This window comes from Meriones unguiculatus, chromosome 12 (assembly GCF_030254825.1).
Source record: "Meriones unguiculatus strain TT.TT164.6M chromosome 12, Bangor_MerUng_6.1, whole genome shotgun sequence".
NCBI lineage: Eukaryota > Metazoa > Chordata > Mammalia > Rodentia > Muridae > Meriones > Meriones unguiculatus.
The window spans coordinates 87,256,729-87,276,380 of record NC_083360.1 but is presented as its reverse complement, the minus strand read 5'-3'; the positions used below and the strand labels follow the sequence as shown (position 1 = coordinate 87,276,380).

The 19,652-nt window shown below is 40.1% G+C and overlaps 1 protein-coding gene across 4 annotated transcripts in view; it reads right to left on the bottom strand.

Annotated features, from left to right (window-relative positions):
* Eps15 (epidermal growth factor receptor pathway substrate 15) overlaps positions 1–19,652 on the bottom strand; it is a 100,534-nt gene that overhangs the window by 49,588 nt on the left and 31,294 nt on the right. For 3 of the 4 annotated variants that reach the window (XM_060366109.1, XM_060366110.1, XM_060366111.1), the window contains exons 6-11: positions 18,187–18,252; positions 17,538–17,663; positions 14,072–14,131; positions 8,362–8,559; positions 7,494–7,639; positions 4,709–4,865 (exon numbers count right to left, since the gene is read on the bottom strand). In XM_060366109.1, the coding sequence (XP_060222092.1) occupies positions 4,709–4,865; positions 7,494–7,639; positions 8,362–8,559; positions 14,072–14,131; positions 17,538–17,663; positions 18,187–18,252 (753 nt within the window). The remainder of the gene's footprint in view (positions 1–4,708; positions 4,866–7,493; positions 7,640–8,361; positions 8,560–14,071; positions 14,132–17,537; positions 17,664–18,186; positions 18,253–19,652) is intronic. The other variant, XM_021660807.2, reaches the window with a different exon arrangement.

The window sequence follows — 19,652 nt, the reverse complement described above, 5'->3', positions numbered from 1 at the left end:
TGCTCAATCTCAAAATTATAATAGTGGTTGATTTTATTCAACTCAACACTTTTTGTTTTGTTTTTGGGACAGGGATTCGCTGTGTAGCCCTGGCTCTCCTGGACTCACTCTGTAGACCAGGCTGGCCTGGAACCTCCTGAGTGCTAGGATTAAAGGCACGTGGCACCATGACTGGCCTAACAAATACTAACTGTTGTTAAACGCTTTTAGTATCTATTCTATTTAATCTAAAACCGAGTAGCCAACTGCTCAAACATGTTCTGTAATAAATACAACCATCACTACATATGTAACTCTATATATGAAATATGGTTTTTTTTTGGTTTAGTTTTTTTTTTTTTTTGTGCTATTAGTGCTGTTTTGGGTTTTTGTTTCCTTGTTTAAGAGACTCTTAATTCTGTGTGTTTGTGGGCATGTGCAGAGAGAGGCATTAGCTGCCCTGGCACTGCAGTTTCAGGAGGTTGTGAGCAGTGTGCCATGGATGCTGGCAGTCAAGCATCCTCTGCAGCAGCAGCACACACCTGCCTGTCAGCCATCTCTCCAGCCTGTTTGGGTTTCTCACTTACCCAGGCCAGCCTTAAACATGCTGTGGAGATAATGGTGACCTTGAATTTCTGATCCTCCTGCCTCTACCCACAAATGCTGGGATTACAAGGGGGCACCAGTGCACACAACACTTAGTTTTCATTTAATAAGGATGATGTGAGAATCGGTTACCAAATGGTACTTACAGATACAAAATACAGGTTTAATCTAGATTCTGTTATTTTGTTAAGTATATGCTCTACACCAGAAAATGGAGAAATTAATCCCTACCCTTGGGTCAAATAAGCAGTTTTCTTTTGAACTCCCACTGATGTCCTGTTAGCTTTCTAAAGTCGGAACAAAAGGACCTAAACACCTGGTTTATGCACATTATTACAATCTGATTGACAACAGAATCAGCACCTGACTGGGTGGAGCCTGAGATGTATTAATGACCTGATTAGAAGAGCACAAAACCAAGTATTGGCACTAATTTGAATTAGTCTATGTCACCATCTTGCACAGAAGAAACCTAACAGTCTCATAATATTCCACTTCCTCACCATACACAATCACTGAACGTTCACCAGGCGATGCCAGGCCCACCAATCAGTTCTCAGAAGTAATTTGAAAGGTGGATTATTAGGGAGGCCTGAATTCACTCAATTAAAGCAGAGGAAACAAACCAAGTACCTGCTCAAGGTTAAACCCGGCTACTAATTTGATCAAAAGTCTTCTCATTAGATTAAAGTGTCATTTCACAGCAGGACCTTTGGCATTTGCATGCCAAAATAGTTTAGAAAACACTGTGCTAAAAGTAAACTTGGTAAACAGGTAGATAAAATTTGACAATTACTTCTACTTTTTTTGACTATCAGCTTAAAAGTCATCTATATGAATTCAAATAATTAAACTTCAAATTTTATATTAATTACAACTCTGTATCAAATATATTTCTTTTGAAGGGGTAGTTGAGACAAGGCTTCCCCCTAAATAGCCCAGGCTACTCTTGAGCTCACTATGTAGTGCAGGCTAGTCTTACACTTACTATAAAGCTCCTGCTTCAGCCTCTGGAGTGCTGAGGCCACTGGTATACACTGCCATAATGATACCCAAGAGTATGTAACTGTTTTACTAACCCCACTGACACACAGTGAGACTGTTAGGCATACTCTGCATCAGACAGTTATTATTAAGTTTTAGCTTTATTTAAACCTGACCTGTGATTTAGGATGAGTCAGCAAGCCAGGTCAGGTGAAAAAAACAAAAAATAACACTTGATCTCACTTTCATCACCAAGAGTAATTTCTGCCACTTAAATGCTACTGAGAAATGTTCTGTCAGAGGTGCAAGTACGCCAGGAAACACATGGTTTCCACACCTCTCTGTCACTCCAACTTTAAAAAGTGGCTCACACTTGACAGTCTTCGCTATTAAAATACCAACAGATAAGAAGATAAAGTTACACAAATTAGTTTAACCTCGAACAAGTTAGTTTCATGACTAAAATGGCATGCAAGCAAATAGGCAAAAGTTCAGCTAAAATTATTATGTACAGCAGGTGAAGGGTACACAAAAAATATTTTAAAAACATTTTATTAATTCATTTAATTTTGAATTATTGTTTTCTGTGTATGGTGTTTGCTTACCTATGAGTGAGTCTGTATACCAAGTATGTGCCTGGTGCCTGTGGGGACCAGAAGAGGGCTCGGGATCCCTGAGAACTGGAGTGACAGACGCTTGTGAGCTGCCATGGGTGAGCTGGGAAACAAACCCAGGTCTTCTGGTAAGGCAGCCAGTGCTCGGAACTGCTAAGGCATCTCTGCACACACGCCTTTTTGTTTAATCTGCACATGCATGGGTGCTCTGACTCTATGTAAGTGCACCACGCACATGATGTAGCGCTGGTGCAGGCCAGAAGGTGCCAGCTTTCCCTGAAACTGGAGTTACAGACGGCTGTGAAGCCACCACGTGTGTGCATGGACCCAAAGCGTGGGTCCATGCTGCTAACGGAGGAGCCGTCTCTCCAGCCCACAAGCACCCTTCTTACACGGACTTCTCTCGCACTCTGTGCATTTCACAGAAGTCTCACTTTAGTGGTTCTGAGTGGAGGAAGGAGTCCAGGGAAGGCAAGCTACAGGGCATGCAAGGATCAAGTGACACGTGATAGAAGCATACTGACAGCTGTTTCCACATTTATCAACTCTGCTGCATAAAAACCCTCTAATTTCAAAATATATCATGTAAATAAAAACTGTAATGCTAAAATACAACAACAAAGAGAGCATAAAATAAAGCTCTAACCTTGAGAGAGAGGAGAGTTAAGAAACTGACAGTACAAGAAAGGCGAAAGCAGAGTGCTGCAGAATGGAAAAAACAGTCCAAACTAGAAAAAACACAGAAAGGAGGAAAGCAACATTCAAAAAGGATTAGTTGAAATTTCAAAGAAACTCAGTACTTCTTTTTTATTTTTTTTCTTTAAATAAATCAGAATATAAGGAGAAAAGAGATTATTTGAAAGTACAAATTTTATTTAATTTTTTTGGTCAATAGATAAGACAACAGTTATAAAATATTTCCATGAATCTGGCACCAAGAGATGTGGTATGCTCTCAGAAATGGACTTCTGAGTCCACAATCTCATGTGTCTACCATCATACAGATTTCAATGAACAGACACAAATTGATTCAGTAATTTCTGTTCTCCTGGAAACTAGAGTTCACAGGCATTTCAGTCCTTATAAATTAAGAATGCAGAAGAACAAATTCTTTGTAAGTGAAGTCTACAGTGTTGCACGCTGAGCTACAGAAGAGCAGAAAGCAGAAGTATAAGCCAGTACCCTTCATCTTTCTGAGCGTATCACTTTCAGCCTCTCTACAACCTAGCAAGCCCATGTCATACATCATAGAGTCTACAAAAATTCACAAAGTGGCCCACCCCAAAACTCAACAAGTATAAAAACTTGTTTGTATAACTAATTCTCAGGACTTGGCAGTGGTGAATTCCACTTAGTTTACTGGGCGGGGGGTGGAGGGTATCCAATTTTGATTTTTGCTAGGTACAAATGAAATTTTAAACTATGTTAGAAATTAATGCAAAATCAAAACATTGTATTGATACTTGAGATTGCTTAATAGCACACATTTGACAGCTCCTGTTATGTACAATCCTGAAAAGTCACTATAGAAATATTTATGTTACAGATGAAAAGAGATTTAAAGATACAAAGTTTGTGTAGGACGTTTTATTTGGGTTTTTTTTTTTTTTTTTGTTTATTTGTTTGTTTTTTGAGATGAGGTCTCCTTGTGCTGCCCAGGATAACCTTGAACTTCTGGATTCAAGAATTCTTTAGCTTCAGCCTTCGTAGGAACTGAGACTGCAGGCTCAAACGGCACCTGGTTATTTAATTCTAAAAGCAACTAAATCCACTATATGTAAGTCCTTTGAAAGGTCTATTACAGACCAGGATATTGTAAATGTTCTCTATGAAAAACGGTTTCTAGATAAGAAAAAATTTAAAGTACAACATGGCTAAAATGAAGATGTTCTCAAAATTCCCACTGCTGATTAGAAACCCAGTTAACATCTAGCTGTTTAGATACGAAGCTCAGCTGTATACTTAAGAATGAATCCTATGGCAAAAGCCACATGCAGATGGATCCTTAACATACATTTTTTCTTTATGTAAAATTTTGATGTAAAATTATAACTAAGCAATGATTATCTCCTAGATTTTGATTCCAAATTTGTATTGTTTTCTGTCAGAGTAAATCACCAAGTAAAATGTATACATTTAATTCTTACAGCTACCATTTCAATTCTATTCATAAAAATTGACTAGGCAAGGTACCTGCCTAAAATCCTAGCATTTGGGAAGTGAGGGCAGAAAGGGTCAGAAGTTAAGATAATTTTCAGCTACACAGTGTTCAATGCCAGCCTGGGCTACAGGAGATCCTGTTGCAATTCTTTTTAAAATCTCTTCAATTTACTATAGTAAAGTGCAGCTGTCATATGATAATGAGCAGTGGGGGTGACAAGCCACAATTGAAGGGTGCTGTAGAAGGGACACGAGCTTGTTCACACACACTGGACCAACAGTGACGGCTCTGTCCTCTGCCTCTGTGGCTTGACACAGCACCCTCCCAAACTCAGGCATGCAGGTCCTCCTTGCAGTTAGCTTACCTTTTGTAAAATGGACCTCTCTGATGGTGGAATCATCTCTGGAGTGAGAATATGAGGAGGGTCAACGCCTTTTGTTAACTTCTGATTGATTAAGTGAAATGCCAAGGCAAACTGGTCTTTTGAAAGCTTCCCACAGTCCTTTGTGTCACATAGTGACCTACACAGATAAACAAAACAGTACATAAGTGCTATAATTACCCCAAAGCTCCAGAAGAGAAAACATGACTGTATTCTTTTCAAAAGCAGCCAGCTAAACTGAAAATAGAACACAACACCAACATAAACATTAAAGAAGTGGACCACATTAAGATGTTAACCAGATCCCCGGGGCCCAGGAAACCTCACAGAGGAAAGCAGGAGGGTGGAGAAGGGTGCTGTGAAGAGCTTCCCTGGATAGGACACTGCGGCAGCCACAAGCACAGCAGCTGCGGTTACCTGCACGAGACTGGCCCCTCAACCCTGCAGCATGACTAGGGACAGGCACACGAGGCCCTCCCTTAACTGAGGCAGTGAATGGCTGCAGGGAAAAGGAAGTCATTTTTCTTCAGTGAAGTAGTCACAGGTAAACTGCACGTGACCCAGTAAATAATCCTACACCCACACCCATGCATATGCAAGCAACCATCATTAAGCTCAGGAGATAAGAAAACAAACAAATAAAAACATAAAAGTTAAAAGGAGATAGTTGTAAAGAAGGGCTCCAGAGAGCAGAAAGGTGACAGGAGAGGGTAACGGAGCATGCGAACGATCAAATATATTACATACATGTATCAAATTGTCAAATAATACATTTAAAAAATTTTAAAGAGCACCAGAAAACACAACAATAAACCCTGTCCATTCTAGCTGTCCTTTCTTCTTTTTAATGTTCAGCTTTATAAAGGATTCTTTGAAAGTCACCGTGGCCTGATGAAAAGATTAGAGCACAGCAACAAGCCGAATGTGGATCCCACCTTTCTCTTCACTTCTTATAACCTCAAGCAAAATTTTTGAGGTGTCAAGTCTCAGTTTCTCCATCTCTGAGAAAGGCAACATCTAATTAAAGCTGGAGCACAGCACCACGCCCATCTGTGACAGCTGCCATCGGCTCTGTGTGCTTACCCTAGGCATCCAGAGGTGGATTATCAGCTCTGCAAGCTCAATCTTTCTCAGCCTCAACACTCATCACTCTTAACACAGACCTCCTACGCTCTGCTCTCTCCTAAGCTTCTCTTTGCAACTTTTTTGTGTTTGTTGCTTCTTACAAAAATCAAGATAACCGGGCGACAGTGGTGGCGGGCACAGGGCAAAGCGCGCTCACACGTGTTATCACATGTAATATGGAATGGATTACCAACAAGCAGTGTCACAGGCAAATGTGTACTGCACATACATCTTACAGGGTTAGACAGGGACACTATTTCTTTCAATTTAAATAAAATACTGTCTCGCACAAACCTTACAAATCAAACAAAACAAAAACAAACCCACCTAGACTAATGTAGCCATTCAAACAACCAACTCCCCAGGTCTACACACCTCGGTGAACACATTCGATTCTGTGAACACAGCCATTCTGAAGCTATGGACTCTGCTTACATGCTTCTGCATTTATCCTCCACAAAGAATTAAAACCTATCACAGAGTTAAGACTAGAAATGTAAGTCTTACAGCCTCTTTCATGACTCATGTGCTCTTTACCCGCACTGTCCTTCCTCATCACCCTTTCCTGCTCTCCTTACGACATGTAATACTTGCTTTTCCCACATGCATATCTGTTCACTTATGTACATGTATATATATGCTACAGGCAAAGACCCACAAGGAAGAACACACAGAACTTTTCTTTCTGAGATTAAATAACCTCAACATTATACATTTATTTTCCTATAAAGATATTTGCACTCCTATTTATTGCTGCTCTATTCTCTACAGAATGAAATGGGACCAAGAGACCCCCATCAACAGATAAATGCCAACAAAATTTTGTATATATAAAAAATGGGGGGGCTGGAGAGATGGCTCAGTGGTTACGAGCACTATCTGCTCTTCCAAAGGACCCGGGTTCAATTCTCCACACCCACATGGCAGCTCCTAACTGTACCGCCAAGGGATCCGACACCTTCACACTAATGCACATAAATAAAAATAAATAATTTTTAAAAATAGAATGTTATTCAGCTCAAAAGAAAAATGAAATGTCTCTCTATCATGTGTGTATATGAGAGAGAAAGGAAAAGAGAGAGCATGTGGTGGTCTCATTTATTCCAGGCTGGTCTTAAAAAGTCCCTGTACGGCCAGGCAGGAGCTGCTCCTCGAATCTTCCACCTCTCTGGGTACTAGGACTGCAGGCGCATGCCATCACACCCAGTATGTAACAGAAGGGATCAAATCCAGGCCCTCCTGCATGGGAGGAGCTATATCCTAGCCTTAAAGGTACTACTTATTAAGATGTTTAAATTTCAGCTACCTAGATTTTCTCTTAAGATTCTCAGAGCTTTAACTGGTATATACAAATGCTGCACTTTAACAACCTAACAAGTAGCTGATGCTATCACCTTTCTAAAGCTTCAGGCAAACAAACCATTCTTAAGTTCTAGAGCTTTGTTTTTTGTTTTTAATTCCACTCTCGACTGTTTGTTCATTATGCACAGTACTTCTTCAAATTTGAATTTCTTCTATTAAAAAAAAGAAACATACTGTTCAAAAAAGTAGTAAAAAATGTGAATGTATAAAACTAGAGCTGAAATAGAACCACATATTCACAAAAACATGCACTTTAAAAAAAATTCTATTAAAGTCTCACCAAATGTGGGCCAGCACAGCAGAAGGCAACCCTGTTTTCAGGAAGGTGTCCCGGACCTCCAGTCCGGATACGTATCCATCCATATCCTTGTCAGTTTTCAGGAAGATCTCGTCATATTTAGCCTTCTCTGCAGGGGACACAACCCACTGGGGCGGGAGAGAAAGTTCCGTCAAGTGAGCACAACTCTGAAGAAAGCACCCACCTCACACTCTTCCCGAGCACAGCGGCATCTGTCACCAACCTTCACAAATCCACCAAAATACCCTTGATATCAGTGCACTGCCTCCCATACACCACCACCAAACAGTAGAGAGGCAACAACATTAAGTCAGTTAGGACATTCAGAGATGCCAACTTAACATTCTTCTTTAAGGAACCAGTCAAGTCAAGCACAGTAAGCCTGACCTAAGAATTCCCATACTAACAGCAGTAACCGGGAAAACCTGCATAAACAAATTGTCCCCCGCTTTGTTTTCCAGTTCCATGCAGCACTGCTGCCCAGAGCTGAGCGTGCACATGCTGTGCTTAGCTGGCCTCACACGACCTGACAAGAGACAGGTCAGAGGAAGCAAGAATCAGCCAGAACAGTGTGGTCTGAAGAACCAAGAGTTAACTACAGATTGAAAATAATTACCATGGCAGGAAAGCATGCATGTTAGCACACAGTATCTTCCACCTCTACCCTCCAACAGATCAGGGCAAGGCCAGGCGGACATCCAGAGGACCTAAGGAGCACCTGCCTCCTCGGTGCGTCATGTTATGCGGGTTCATGGAGGGGTGTGCAGCATCTTTAGACTGCTCCTATCTTTATCAACCACATTCATGCACTTTGTTACAGCAAAACGCTTTAACATTGATAAATCTCTACCTGTCTTAACGGTGCTTTGGTAGGTAAAATGCCTACAGGTTGCAAGGAGTGGTAAGAGTCCTTGGCTGCTGAAGAGGGGGTCAACCACATGGAGCCTGATATACTGACCGTTTTTCTCTTAGAAGGCGGCACCAAGGCTGGAGGCAAGGACATTGGCACAGGTTCTTTCTCCAGCGCACAGTATACCAAAAACATGGCCTTGAAGATAAACAAAACAAAGACAAATATATTAGAAAATTATTACATAATTCACCGAGTTGATTACTGTTGAATAACAAATAATTTTCAAGCTGTGTCAAATACAGACTTCTGGAACCTTCAATGGCCACCTCCTGTAACCAAAAAATGCTTTCAATGGAGAAACTGGAACACAAACCCAGCCACAAAGCCTTAGGCTCACAACTTCTCTTGCCAACAAAATAAGCAGAGATAAAGATGGAGGAGAAGTTGAGGGATGACCAACCAATGACTAGCCCAGCTTGAGAGCTAACCCAGAAAAGAGAATACCCAGACACTGTGACTGATACTCTGCTACACTTCCAGACAGGCACCTAGCAGAACTATCATCTGAGAGGCATCTCCCAGCAACTGATGGAAACAATGCAGAGACCCATAGCCAAACATTAGGCATAGCTTGGGGAAATTCCAAGAAAGAAGGGCACAAAAGACTGAAGAACCACAAGGTCAAGGACACCACAAAAACAAACATACAAAATGAACTAAGCTGGGCCCATAGGGGCCCACAGAGAGTGAACCAACAACCAGAGAGCATACAGAGGATAGACCTACACCCTCTGCACATATGTCACAGATATCTTCATGTGGGACTCCTAACAGCAGCAGCAGGAGCGGTATCCGACTCTGTTGCCTGACTTGGGATCCTTTTCCCCTGACTGGGCTGCCTTGCCTAACCACCAGAGAAGGTGCGCCTAGTCCTCCTAAAACTTGATACACTAAGGCTGGTTGGTATCCCTGGGAGGCCCCCCTTTTTCTGAGCCTGTTCTGAGGAGAAAGGAAGGATGAGAGGATGGGGGGAAGGTGAGTGGGAAGGCCTGGGAGGAGAGAGGGAAGGGGAAACTGTGATCAAGACATAAATTAATTAATAAAAATATATAAATTCACTCATTGAGCTAATCATGGTTCAACAAGTCATTTTCAAGCTGTTTTAAATATATATGCATATAGATATAGTTTGTTTATTTATCTCTTTGGTTTTTAGAGACAAGAGTTTCTCTGTGTATCCCTGCTGTCCTAGAACTTGCTCTGTACATCTTGAACTCAGAGACCAGCCTGGTCTGTGTCTTGGGTGCTGGGATTAAAGTTGTGAGCCACAATGGCCTGGCATCTCAAATCTTTTTAAAGAAAAAAGAGGAAAAAAAGAGGAAGAAACAAAAAGAAAAAGGAAGAAAAATAAGGAACTCAAAGCTAAATCATTCTTAGGAAGAAATACTCAGCAAAAACTTGGAGGCACACCACCCTTCAGCTGAAGTTCCACTAGCAAAGAATATGAGGATTTGGAGAAAATGCTGTCTATTAAAACAAACAAACAAACAAACAAAAAAATCTCCTAATATACAAAAATTCTCCCAGAAATTAACAGAGCACAAATTTAAGTTCAATAAAAAGATGGACAAAAGTATGAACAACTAATTTAAAAAAATGGACACCAGAAATGGCCCATCCTTTAACATACAAAAACATGTAACATGCTCGATTTCACTCTTAAACTACAACTACAGGTTAAAATTACAGTGGGTTAACATTTAGCCTAAGTGGCAGGAATCCCACGTTCCAAAACGTACTTGGCAGCTGAACTGTGGGGAAAGGGGGCTGTTGGACATTGCTGGTGGGCACTGGAGGGTAACAGGTGCCATGCTGGCAGGCTTCCTTGGGGCAAAGGGCAAGGAGGCAACAGCACAGACAACCTTGCCATAAGCCTCAGTTCTCAAGTACTGGGGTTGCACATATGAGCCACAGTCTCACCTGACCTTGCGCACCTCAGAGACTATGGCTCAGACACACTTACATTAGAGGCATCACTAGCCTCTATCTACCGTTGGGGCCTTTCCACCACCTGAGGCCTCCAGTGACTGGCGTCCTTTTTCTTTGTCTTGTCATTTACCTTAGACTTTATGTGTGCTGAAGACGCTGTAATGGACTGAGTTCTAAGTCACCTCCTGGATAGCTTTCTTTCACTAAATTGTCTCCCAAGTACATACGTTTTAATAAACTTGTATTTTTTTCTTCTGGGAACATATCTTTTGTTACATGAATCCCAGCCAAGAACTTAAAAAGGCTAGAGAAAAACTATTTTTTCTTCTCTACAAAACTCACATCAGTACTATCCTTTTAAGGGCAATTCTCTTCTCTTTGCCTCAACCATCTCACATCTGGGAACCTATTCTTATATTTATTTGTCTATACATGAAATGCTGCATAAAAAAGATCATTAATCACAGCAACTGTCTGCATCAGCACCTAATTCCTATCAATAAAAGACTAACTTAAAAATTATGGTATACCTATATAATAAATTATGAAGCAAAAAAAAAAATCATAAAGCTGGTGGTGGTGGTGGTGCACGCCTTTAGTCGCAGCACTCAAGAGGCAGAGGCAGACAGATCTCTGAGTTTGAGGCCAACCTGTTTCAGGACAAGTTTCAGGACAGCCAGAGCTACACAGAGAAAACCCTTCCACAAAAAAAATGTAATAACAACAAAAAGAAAAAAAACAAAACCAAATCCTAGGAAAGCATTGTGATATTGTCTTCATAAATATGTAATTTCCGAAATTTACCAAATTATATACTTAAATTGGAAGCAATCCATTGTATGTAGTCCCAAAACCAATATACCAGGGGGAAAAAATAGCCTATGAGAAAATAAGCCCAAGGATCTAAAGCCCACTATTAACATAAAAAAGTACAGTGCTAAACACACAACCTCCATAGTGTGTGTGTATATATACAGATGTGTGTGTGTTTGTATGAAATGTTATCTTCTGTGGTAAAGAAGAAATAATTTATTCACAACTTGTGAATTAGACCAGGAAATTTAAGGATAAACCAGAAACTAAGAAAAGTCGCTGCTCAGAGAAGACTACATCAGTTGAGGGCAGGGATGGATCTTTTTCACTATCTTCTTGTACTCATTTTGACCCATTAGAATGTACTACCTATTTTTAAATCACTTGTGTAAAGTACTGTAACTTCTCCATGTTAAAGGCTATAAGACACCTATCAAGAGATGCTCAGAAGTGATATTTCTATGGCTTAAAAAAAAAAAGGAGGAAAACTACATAATAAAAGAAAAACAGGAGGGTGGGTAGAGAGAACGCTCAGCGGTTAGCGGTTAAGAACATTGGCTGCTCTTCTAAAGGACCTGGGTTCAAATCCCAGCACCCACATGGCAGTTTACAACTGTCTGTAGTTCCAGTTCCAGGAGATCTGACACCCTCACACAGACACAACATAGAGCCAAAACACCAATGTACATAAAACAAAATTATAAAAGAAAAACAGACAACTTCTTAATCATGTGAAGAAGTCAGTTATGTGTACCCTCTAGGATTCCCATAGAAACTGGCAGAGTATGTTATTATTTCATTCCACTGAAAATCATAATTCTCTCAAGAGGAACTTTGGGCTCCTATCTTAACTCCTAAGTTTGAGTTTTATAGTTTTTAAATCAGTTTGGACTCAGGACTTAGTACAACTGTGACCCACAATTCCTGTGGTGGCTAATATTTTATAAATGAAGAAACTGCAGCTCAGGGATGCTAATCTGCCTAATATAATATTTTAAAGATGCCACAGGCTACGGTATACACTAAACCACACAGTGTCACAAGCCTATAAACCCAGGACTCAGGTCTGGACAGCAGAGGACTGAGTTTAAGGCTGGCCTAGGCTATACAAGAGTCTGTCTCAAAAAAAACATAATTTTAAAATGTATACGTATATACACACACATACACGTAGGTGTACGTATATGTGTATATGTAACATGTGTATGGTTCAAGCCAGGGCCTCCCGCTACAGGGTTCTTGCTTGCTGAACGGAGGTCTGCGCAACACTAGCCACAGCACCGTGTAATAATTTACACACCACGCTTCCCTTCGCAATTGCAAAAGCTAACCCTGACCTGTGCGTCCATACTACAGTGGGCATCAGAATTTCCTGGATGGCTTAGTAGATCTGTAATTGTAATTTCAGGATCAGCAAAGCTGGCACTAGGCCAAAGAATCTCCATTTCTAACAAGTTCCCAGGTTACTCTGGTACTGTGTATACAGGGATAGCCAAACCAAGCCTTTTCCACACTAGACAAAAACAAGAATTAAATGTCAGTCTGAAAACAGATGGACTCTGTCTCCAGAAAGGGTGGAAACACCACTGCCAGTCAAATTGACAATGTAGGTAGTATTAGATTGGCACTTTGCTAAGAGAAGTGACTAGCATGCATAGAAAGTCAGCATTCTTGTTACAGACGGAAGTCATTTCCTGGAAAAGCGGACACTAAACAAAACAGAACGAAAAGATGGCAGCTTGCCATGTGCTGCCAACAGACAACACATTTTTTTCTAAAAGTTAACAGTTATTAATTGGCCTGGAGAGATGGCTCAGCAGTTAAGAGCACTGCCTGCTCTTCCAGAGGACCCAAGTTCAACTCCCAGCATCCACATGGCAGCTCACAACTGTCTGTCACTCCCATTCCAGGGGATCTGACACCCTCACACAGACATACATGCAGTCAAAATACCAATGCACATAAAATAAAAATAAACTATTAAAAAGTTTTTAATTTCATGAGTCCTAACAAAACTAAAGCCAAGGTTGTTTTGGTTTTTTCCACTAAAATATTAAAGGCGAACAGCACAGCTTTAGCACTGCTGGATCATGACCTTGTCTTATTAGACTGTACTTTATCCTAAAGGAACACTGCAACTGAAACAAACAAAGACAGCAACCAGAGCAAACGATGCCTCCCCGCCCCTGCCCCACCTGCCCCCATATGTGCATGTGAAGAGAGAAATGCCAGTTGTCAAGCTGGCATACACTAGAGTGCACGTACATGGAAACACGCTAAACTAAACAGCTATTAGGACACCTTTTTATTTACAAATAAAATCAGCCCAGGCTTTGGTGGTGGTGGTGGTGGTGGTGGTGCACACCTTTGATTCCAGCACTTGGGAGATAGAGGCAGGTAAATCTGAGTTCAAGGCCAGCCTGGTCTACAGAGCAAGTTCCAAGACAGTTAGAGCTATACAGAGAAACCCTGTCTCAAAAAAATAAAAACAAAAAACCAAAGTCGATTACTTACTTAATTAAAATAAAATACAATTGTAACAAACAAACCTGAACTTTACACAGGGTGAGAGGGAAAGAAAGGACTTAGCTCAGAATTACATCAACTCCTGACCTTCTTTAGGAGTGTTTTTTTTCTCTTTGTGTTTTAAGCAATGTTAACTGTCAGTGGGCTTCAGATCAATCTGAGGGATTATTAACATCCATCATCGTATGGTACATTAACCAAGTACAGTAAGGATAAATTGAAATGGGAAATATTTCCCAAGGCAGGTGACACACTATAATTTAAGCACGTAGGAAGCTTGTAAGCTCAAACCTGTTTTAATAAAAATGTCAGGACGTGTGGGTGTGGGAAGGTTATCTTGAAATAAGATTTTACATTTTAAGAATGTTTAGTTACTTACAACTGCAAATTCATCTCTGTCAAGCTTTCCATCATGATCAATATCACTCAACTCCCAAACCTTAAAAAAGAGAAGGGAGAACAATTAATGCTGTTTTATTTTATGTGCTATTTAGGGACAGGAAGAGAAAGTACACTAAGGGAATATGATGCTAAGTATCTTTTTTTTTTTTTCACAATTTATTCATTATATATTGCGAGTGAAGCCCTCTCCCTCATCTCCTCTCAGTCCCACCCTCCCTTCCTTCCTCCCCGCCCCGCATCCCCTTCCTCTAGTCCACTGAAAGGTGGGCAGGGGGGTGTCTCTCCTTTGCCATCTACCTATAGCTTGTCAGATCTCATCAGGACTGCCTGGATCCTCTTCTTTGGTGGCTTGGGAAGGCTGCACCCACAGAGGTAAGTGATCAAAGAGCAGGCAACCAAGTTCATGACAGAGGCAGCCCCTGCTCCCCTTACTCAGGAACCCACATGGAAACTGAGCTTCATCTAAGCAGAGGGCCTAGGTCCTCTCCATGCATGGTCCTACCTTGGTGCATCAGTATCAGTCTCTGCAGGACCCTGCTGGGCCCAGATTTTTAGCTTTGTTGGTCTCCTTGTGGGGCTCCTGTCCCCTCCATGACCTTCTACCACACACACACACACACACACCCATTGTAGCCAAAATCTGGAAACAACCCAGATGTTCCTCAACGGAGGGAATGGATGTATAAATTGTGGCACATTTACACAATGGAATACTACTCAACTATTAAAAACAAGGAAATCATGAAATTTGCAGGTAAATGGTGGGATCTGGAAAAGATCTTCCTGAGTGAGGTAACCCAGAAAGAGAGGCATGGTATACACTTACTTGTAAGTGGACATTAGCCATATAATATAGGATAGCCATACTAAAAATCTACAGAACTAAAGAGGCTAAACACTAAGGAGGACCCGAGGGAGGATGCTTAAATCTTACTCCGAATGGCAAACAGGATAGACACCAGAAGTGGTGGAAGAGAGGAAATAGGAATGCGGGTCTACTATAGAGGGTCCTCTGAAAGGCTCCACCCAGCAAGGGAGCAAAGCAGATGCTGAGACTCACAGACAAACTTTGGGCAGAGCACAGGGAGTTTTATGGCTAAGTATCTTAAAAGGAATCTGGGCTTTGTCTTAATTGCAGGGGAAGTTACTAGAAGGTTAGTTTAAAGCAATAAAATAAGAATACTCAAAGTTTAGGAATCTCACACCAACCATACAATAGAGAAAAGGCTGGAAACAATATTAGAAAATAGCTTTTAATAATTAGTATTTGATGGGTGTGATGGCGCACGCCTTTAGTCCCAGTACTCAGGAGGCAAGGCAGGTAGATATGCGTTCAAGGGCAGCATGGTCTATAAAAAGAGTTGCAGGGTAGCCTGAGCTACACAGAGAAACCATCTCAAAAACCAAACAAACAAACAACCACCACCCACCCAAAGCAGTATTTACTGAGCCCTCGTGATGCAAGGGTGGTGGCACAAGTTTTTCTGGTGATGTGACGATCGATGTCATCACCATCACCACCATAGCACCTAACATTCTAGAGTTTGTAACAAGTGCTGTATCAAGTACATCACATACACTATCACACTAAATCCCTGCACTCTGTCAAGAAGGATAACCAGCAGTTTTCCTAAGGACCTCCCCAAGATCACTTAACTAAGAAGCAGGGCAGCAGGGATTTGACCCCCTGTGGCTGTTTTCTCAAGGAATTATGGAGAGATCTGAGAGTTTAAAGATAATAGTTACAGTTTAAAACATGAAGGAAGAAAGGAGAGAAATTATATTGGAAATAGCACAAAAATGATGAGTAGGGAGAAACCCAGATAAGATTAGTGATCATGAATTTTTTTTTTAGTGCTCATGAGTTTTATTAGCATTTCTTGAAAGCCCATATGCAACAAAAGAGAAAGCAGACAATTAGCATATGCAAAATTGAGTTTTTAGTAAAATCAAAAACTTAACAAAGTTAAAAAATTAAAGTCTTAAAAGCATTTAGGAAAAGAGACCTAAATAGGGATTATAGGGAATTTATGATTTTTGAAGAACAATGTGGAAGAAGAGATAGGAACAAAGGATTATGGATGAACACACACAAGTTGAATAAAGAAAAAGAATTTCTGAAGACACTAAGATACAGCTTTAATCTCACGAGCTGCAAAAAGTCATGGAGATGATGGTGATGGTGGCTGTAAGAAACGTCACCATGCTTAACATTACTAGCTGAACACTGAATCTGTGAACTACATGGGCAGGGTGGGTAGCTCAGGTAAGTATGTGTCATGCAAGCATGAGGGATAAGGATAAGGAAGAACATGCCTCAAAAACAAAACACAAAATTAAGTAAGAAAATAAGAAAGCACAGCAAAGTAGAAAGTTCCTGACGAGTGACAGCTGAGGCGCCCACATGTACACACAGGTGCAAACACACACACATAGAAGAAAAAAACTTTGTTGTGGTACAAACAAAACTCAAAAACTGACAGAAGGGGCTAGCTTGACAGTTTAGCAGGTAAAGGAGGTTGCTGCCAAACCCAACAACCTAAGCTCTATTCCCAAGACCCACAGAGTGGAAGGAGATAACCAATTCCCTCAAGCTGTCCCTGAATCTTCACATCGGCCTACTGTAGCATACACCCAACACATATACACACACACACATTAATTGTAATGAAATTTTTAAAAGACAGAGGGGAAGTAAAGGAGTCTGAGATTAAAAAATTAAAGTTTTAACAAACATTTAGAGAAAAAAAATTGAGAAGCCTAGTCAGAAAGCAAAACTTATGATCTCATCTATTCCTTTAAACAAGACCCTGAAATACACAGGCTGAGGCAGAAAGCATAAAATGCAAATGGTCTGGGCCTGGAGAGGTGGCTCAGCAATTAACAACATTTGCTGCTCTTCCAGAGGACCTAAGTCCCAGCACCCACATGGTGGCTCACAAGTTCCTATAACTCCAAGTCCAAAGGATCCCACACCCAGTCTCCACACCACGGCACCTGCACACATAATCTAAAATAAAATAAATCTTTTAAAAAAGATACAGATGGTCCTCAGAACTTATTAAACCAACTAGATCATTCAGTTACACATGCACAGAAAGACAGACCTGCTAGTGGACTTACATATCTAACTAACTGCAACCACTCATTTTATGGGAGTAACTAAAACCTGAAACACAAGGACAATAATTTACACGTTACAAATACAGAAAATTCTGTACTGACACAACTTTAATAAGATCTGTGTGTATATTAAACAATGAGCCCTTAGTGCTCCTGGTAGGTATAAAATTAGAATAGACAATAAACTGCATCTAGTACAACACTGTAACCCATGAGGCTCAGGCACGAGGTTCACGAGTTCTAGGCCAGCATGAGCTACACATTAAGTAGGTCTCAAAACAAACAAAAAAAAAAATCGCATTTAAAGTTTGCTAGCTTACTCTGCCAAGGATTTCCACAGGTAACTTAGAGTTGAGCAACACTGGCTTTACTTTATCACCAGACAAAAATCCATCCACTGGGCTTAAACTGTCAAAAATTGCATCATATTTGGCTTTATCTTCAGGCTATAATATGAAAAAAAAAAAGACAAGTTATTTTAAATAACCGTGAAAAAATTTAACTGCATATATAAAAATCAAATCCTCAAATATCAGGTATGATTTTTAAGCTAAAACATTTAAGAAAAAAACCATATCAAAATACATTAAATAATTTCTAAGTGTCTCTACTGAAGACTAACAGGAACATTATCTTTACTTTTCTACTGTCCAGTTAGAATCAAACAATCTCAGAGACAGAATTCTTTGAGGAGGACTAATCCATTCAAACAGACTCACAGCAAGAAAGCAACTTTTCTAAGACACACCAGTGGTGATTTTTTATCTTTTAATTCAAAGAAAGAAAATGTTTAAAAGTTGTCATGAAATGGCTAACAGCGAAAGCATTCCTCAAGATTTTCAATTTCAGTATTTTCCCAACACTCCTTGAACATGTATATGAAAGCCCAATGCAGAACAACGTATTTTGAGTGTAGGAAGAAAAGGTATTTAGTGTAGGAAGCAAAGGAGGTGAAAGTAACGGACTTACCTTTACGGCCCACGGGAGCTCAGCTGCTGAGATTCCACGGGTGAGCGAAGGGCTACTGGAGTCATGCTAGAAAACAGAGAACAGTGACCTGGGAAGGCTTCAGACCAACAGTCAACGAAGAAAACGTGGTTTTGCGTTTAAGGATGTATATAAAATGTGGGATATCAACACTACTTTACTTTAATTAGACCTTCATCTACTGTCCACTGAAATAAGAACATTTTCAATTTGCCAAACTATTTCATAGTGGAATACCAAAAACATAACTGTAGAATTTCTACAACAACTGAAAGTAATAGACATCTGATGTGAATGTTAACATATTTACAACCTTTTGATGACCTTTTTCCAGTATTATTTAAGAAAAGCAGACTAGAAGAGCTTGTTTAACCCTTGCAAGTTACTTGTTATGACACCCAGTGTCAGCACACTCAAGTTACTGTCCTTAGCTGGCTGAAGAGACAGGTGGCTATATTTGAAAACCCCCATATTATACCTAGGCAAAAATACTATGACATGTTTGTAGGTCGTGTCTAAACAGAGAGATAGAGACATTCTTAAAACTGAAGCTAGTAACCCTCTTTATTGCGTTATTTTATGTGCACAGGTATTTTGCCCACATGTACTACTTGCAGGCCTGGGGCCCACATACAGCAGAAAAGCAGGTTGGATCCCCAGAGTCCAGAGATACAGACAGTTGTAAGCCGCCATGAGGGTGTTGAGAATCAAGCCTGGATACGCGGAAGAAAAGCCAGTGCTCTTAACTGCTAAGCCAGTTCACTAGGCTCCTAAAGTTAAGAAAAACCTTAATACTTCTAAAATATTTTTTTAAAAAAGGGGAGTAGGAGATGCCTCAGTGATAAAACACATGTCCAGTAGGCGCAAGGCCATGGTTTAGCTCCAGAAACACCAAAATTAAATTTAAAATTAAATTAAAACAACAGCTATTAAATTTCTGAAAAGGTTTGGGTGGAGAACATATATCATCTATAAAAAAGTTTCCCAAACAATGATAATCAAAACATTGAAAAATTAGCACAAAGATAAACATCAATAAATAAGAACAGAAAAACATCAAAATGCATACGGTAATTTAAGGCATCACTGATCTGTCATTTGAAATTGGTATGAAAAAAATGATTATTCAATATACTATATTAATCTATTTGGTAGCTATCATGAAAGATTGAATTTGAATCTACATTCACACCTCCATCAGGAATAACAAATATAGGAAAAAAAAAACAAGTTTTAGATTGACAATTTCTTTACATACTCAATTTTGCTGTGAGAGTAAAAAACATAACCAAGTAAAAACAAATGACAAACTGGAAGAGTATATATTTACAAATGCTATGGAGAGTTGACTTTCTAATTTTTAAAGACCCTCTAGAATTTAGGAAGAAAAAGAATAATCCCTACAGAAAAATACTCACAGTCTAAAATGAGACATTTCTAGAAACCAT